Raw genomic sequence first — 4,887 nt, forward strand, 5'->3', positions numbered from 1 at the left:
TACACCAAGGGGGAACTGTGAATGTGTCCTGCTCGAATGAAAGTGGGTTGCTACTGCTTTCCGTTCAATCTTCGATATAGCTGGAGGAGTTCATGGAAGAACTGCTTATGGCATAATCACTTTAAGGAACCTAATTTTCTTCCAAGTTAGTAATCACTCCTAATTGGTGATTTGGGAAAATTTCAACATATCCAGCGAACCGTTTTACATTGCAGCATTTGGCTGACGCAAATTATTGATGAAATTCATTCCTCATATAATTAGTTTGTAGTGAAATGTTTAGGAAACCCCCACACCCCCAACTCTGCTGCACAGGTGTATATAAAGGGGGTAACCAGTGGCGAGATGTCACATACAAAGCCGAGGAGAAAGCAACCAGGAGGAACACATTCAGGTAAAGCTGCCTTCGAACAAGGTGTTGACCCAGATTCTCTCGGTTCATTATAGAAGACAAGTCGGATTGCCCAGGGAACTTGAATCGATTGGTAAACTTTAAGATATGACTTTTGTCCAGATAAGATCACTTAGACTTACCTTATGAGGTACACTGACTTGCTTTTTTAAGGGCGCGTCTCCTTTGAAGTGGAATAAACGATTGACTGAAGGGCACGTCCTAGACTAGGTGCCAATTTTTAATTCCAGTTAATTCTTGTTACCTCGCAAACGAATTCTCTGTGTTGCAAAGCCAACTGGTGCAGAATAGAATCGAAAAAAGAGCAGAATTGTGGTGTGGTATTGTAATGCTAGATATGACTTTTGTTCTTATCTTTCCTGCCAAACCCCAGAGCCTCAGAATGTTAGGGATTTCAAATAAACCTGTTGGACTAAAACCTGGCATCGTTAGATTTTTGACCTTGTCCATCCCAGTCCAGCTCCGGCACTTCCACTTCATGGCCAGTAAGCTGGACTGCTGAACGGTTCTCCCTTTGAAATGGCTGGATGCAGTTCAGAGGAGGAACTTTCAGACTGAATGAACGAGCTAAATTAGGAGCTACTTCTGAGAGGGTGAGGAATGGATTGATGAAGGCTTTTGAGATTTTAACTGGTACAGGTATAGATCCAGGGGCATTATTTTCCTGAGTTGCATGATTTGAAGACTAAATGTATATATGTTTAAAATTAAGGATGTGGAAAGAAAAGAGGAAATTATGCAGCATTTTATTAATGAGAGATCACCGAATTGCACAGTGGAAGCCACAGCAGGTTCCTTTTTCTTCATAAAAGCAATGAATGATCCTTTCAATGAAATTTTAAAAATCTGGTAAGTAAACTGATGAGAAATTGTGAATTGTAGACTAAATAGGCCAGTGGTACACTCCAGAGTCCAAAACATTGCTGAGTTACGGTGTCCAGTGGATTGAATGGATTTTCTATAAAATAAATAAGGATTAAGTTAAGACATGAAGAAATATTTCAGAGTTGAAGATACCTATATTTTGCCCTCTTCCATCCTAGGTTTATTCCAGAAGCTGCTGCCGACAATGATGAAAAGTTTTCCTACTATTTTCTGCCTGGCTCTTTCAGTTAGCATCTCTCAGCCCCCTTTTGCTGAAAGCAAGAGGCTACATTTTGGGCAATGCTCATTGACCGCGAACTTACAAGAGATTCAAGATTACTTCTCAGAAATAAAGCACATTATTGTAAGTAAAACACTCAGGAACACCTTTAACTTTTGTACTTAAAAGATATTTAATGTGCATTTGCAATAAAACACTGTCTACTTCCTTTGACAGCAAGCAGAAGATACCATTACTGACACCAGGTTTCTGACTGAATCTATTTTTCACGGCATTCAGGTATGGTTTTCATTGTAGTAAAAGTTTTGTTCGTTAATTTCTGATGCAAATTTAAATATTTTTCATTGGATAATCATACAATGAACGTAGTTATAAGAATAATTTAGCTTAAATGGTGCTATTTTAAAAAGAATGTTGATTCTGATAGCATATCAATAAGATCTCAATTGTTATTATCATGAAATACTTCTGAAGTCAATTTTATATGTGCCTATTTGATTAACAGAACAGGTATTAAAAACACTATTCAGATGCACCAGCTGCCAAAGAATTCAAGTCATAGAGTCATAGAAATGTGCAGCACAGAAACAGACCCTTTGGTCCAGCTCATCCATGCTGACCAGATATCCTAACCTAATCTAGTCCCATTTGCCAGCACTTGGTCCATATCTCTCTAAACACTTCCTATTCACATACCCATCCAGATACATTTTAAATGTTGTAATTGTACCAGGCTCTACCACTTCCTCTGGTAGCTCATTTCATACAGCACCACCCTCTATGTGAAAAGTTGCCCCTTAGGTCCCTTTTAAATCTTTCCCCTCAAACCCTAAACCTATGCCCTCTAGTTCTGGACTCCAGGGAAAAGACCTTGTCCATTGAGCCTATCCATGTATCCCATGATTTTATAAACCTCCATAAGGCCACCACTCAGCCTCCGACCCTCAAGGGAAAACAACGCCAGCCTATTCAGCCTTTCTCTATAGCTCAAACCCTCCAACCCTGGAATACCCTTGTAAATCTTTTGTGAACCCTTTCAAGTTTCACAACATCCTTCCAATAGGAGGGAGACCAGAATTGCACACAATATTCCAAAAGTGGCCTAACCAATGTCCTGTACAGTGGCAACATGACCTCCCAACTCCTATACTCGATGCTCTGGCCAACAAAAGAAAGCTTATCAAATACCTTCTTCACTATCCTGTCTATCTGCAACTCCACTTTCAACGTATTATGAATTTGTATTCCAAGGTCTCCTTGTTCAGCAACACTCCCCAGGACTTTCCTATTAAGTGCATAGGTCCTCCCTGATTTGCCTTTCCAAAATGCAACACCTCACATTTATCTCCATTCAACCCCATCTTTCTTTCCTCAGCCCGTTGTACTCTGAGGTAACCTTCTTTGCTGTTCTCTACACCTCCAATTTTGGTGTCATCTGCAAACTTACTATATACATCCTAAATTCACATCCAAACTATTTATATAACTGACGAAAAGCAGCGGACCCAGAACTGATCCTTGTGGCACACCACTGGTCACAGGCCTCCAGTCTGAAAGGCAACCCTCCACCACCACCCTCTGTCTTCTGTCACCAAGCCAATTTTGTATCCAAATGGCTAGTTCTCTCTGTATTTCATGTGATCTTACCTTGCTAACCAGTATAACATGAGGAACCTTGTCGAAAGCCGTACTGATTACGTCCATTGCTCTGCTCTTATCAATCGTCTTTGTTACAGTATATATTCAAATAAATAAATAATATGCAGTTTCTTTTATTGGAAAACAATGTTGCAAATTGACCTATTTACTCACCTGTTCCCCTAACCTGCTCTCATTTCCAGGCAGAGGAGAGCTGCTGTTTTTTGCGCCACTTGTTGAGATTCTATGTGGAGACTGTCTTCAAACATCACACTCCATCCAGCTCCCTCATCGAGAGGAGGACCAGTAGCTTGGCCAACTCCTTCCTCAGCATCAAGCGAGATCTTCGGCAGTGTGTAAGTAACAAGGATTGGAGCCTTCAAGTATTAGAGGTTCTGACTTTATTTTAGAGTATCATCAAGGTCCACATAGAATTGTGTGCTTTTCCCAACACAATGGCCTCCCAATCTTACTTTGTGTTCTGGTTCTCTAAATTCTTCTGTTCTCATAGGAAAGAAGAAGGCTAAGATGGGATTTGATCGAAACATACAAGATGATCAGAGGATTAGATAGGGTAGACAGTGAAAGTTTTTTTCCTAGGATGATGACATCAGCTTGTATGAGGGGGCATAACTACAAATTGAGGGGTGATTTAAGATAGATATCAGAGGCAGGTTCTTTACCCAAAGAGTGGTAAGGGCGTGGAATGCCCTACCTGCCAATGTAATCAACTCAGCCACATTAGGGAGATTTAAGCAATCCTTGGATAAGCACATGGATGATGATGGGACAGTGTAGGGGGACGAGCTGAGAATAGTTCACAGGTTGGCGCAAATTTGAGGCAGAAGGGCCTGTTCTGCGTTGTATTGTTCTATGTTCTGTTTTCTAAATGGGGTGACAGTGCATGAATAATTTTGCTACTGTGCTGGTTCATTACAGCTTCCCAGTTATAAAAGTAGAGGTTTACAATATTTTTGTATAAATCAAAGCACATTTTGATTCATTTGATGCAAAAGGGATATGATAACTAAAGCTCAGTACCTTAATTTGGTGCCTAAGTACATTGCAGTTGAGAGCTTTAAGGCTTCCTCAATTAGTTAGTTTCATTGCACTCCAGTTCAAACTTAGCCAAGTGCAAATCACATTTGTAAAGTTTTCACTCAATGTACTGTACAAGTTGTGATCATTAGAAACTTAAAATGAAATCTTTTCAATGTTAATAGCAGACACTCAGGATAAATCGATCTCTTTCTGGTTAGCAAGATGTATATAATGGTGTGTCACAGGGGATTTGCTCCTTGAGCCCCAAATATCTATAGTATTGATTTGAAAGAGAGGATAGCAAGCACTGTAGTCACATTTGCAGATAAATACTAAATTTGGCGAGAATACAGGCTGTAACGAAGAAGTTAGAAATTTAAAGTTGGATATGGATAGGTTAGGGAATGGGCAAAAGTTTGGCAGGTGATGTGTGAGGTTATCCATTTTGGTTGGAGGAATAGAAAGACACCTTATTATCTAAATAGTGAGAAATTTCTGAGTGCTTCAATGCAGAGGGATCTCGGTGCCCTCGGGCATGAATTGCAGAAAACAAATATGCTGATACAGGAGGTAACAACGAAGGTGAATGGAATTTTTGCATTTATTGATAAAGAAATAGAGTAAGAAATAGTGACGTGTTACTGCAACTGTACAAAGCATTAGTGTGACCTCACCTGGAGTGTTGCATAGA

The 4,887-nt window shown here is 39.9% G+C and overlaps 1 protein-coding gene across 1 annotated transcript; it reads left to right on the plus strand.

Moving 5' to 3' along the window:
• Positions 1-345: 345 nt before the first annotated feature.
• On the plus strand, positions 346-3,565 carry LOC122562934 (interleukin-20-like). The gene is made up of 4 exons (XM_043716235.1): positions 346-394; positions 1,456-1,640; positions 1,734-1,796; positions 3,359-3,565. Exons 1-4 carry the CDS (start codon positions 346-348, stop codon positions 3,563-3,565), a joined length of 504 nt encoding a protein of 167 aa, XP_043572170.1.
• The last annotated feature ends 1,322 nt before the right edge of the window (positions 3,566-4,887 follow it).

This window comes from Chiloscyllium plagiosum, chromosome 26, assembly GCF_004010195.1.
Source record: "Chiloscyllium plagiosum isolate BGI_BamShark_2017 chromosome 26, ASM401019v2, whole genome shotgun sequence".
NCBI classification, from domain to species: domain Eukaryota; kingdom Metazoa; phylum Chordata; class Chondrichthyes; order Orectolobiformes; family Hemiscylliidae; genus Chiloscyllium; species Chiloscyllium plagiosum.

What these genes read in the sequence shown, in the direction of transcription:
- LOC122562934 (XM_043716235.1), top strand. Translation starts at nt 346, where the DNA reads ATGTCACATACAAAGCCGAGGAGAAAGCAACCAGGAGGAACACATTCA. An exon ending in ACCAGGAGGAACACATTCAG is followed by an intron (nt 395 to 1,455) that starts GTAAAGCTGCCT and finishes CTTCCATCCTAG; the next exon opens with GTTTATTCCAGAAGCTGCTG. An exon ending in CTATTTTTCACGGCATTCAG is followed by an intron (nt 1,797 to 3,358) that starts GTATGGTTTTCA and finishes TCTCATTTCCAG; the next exon opens with GCAGAGGAGAGCTGCTGTTT.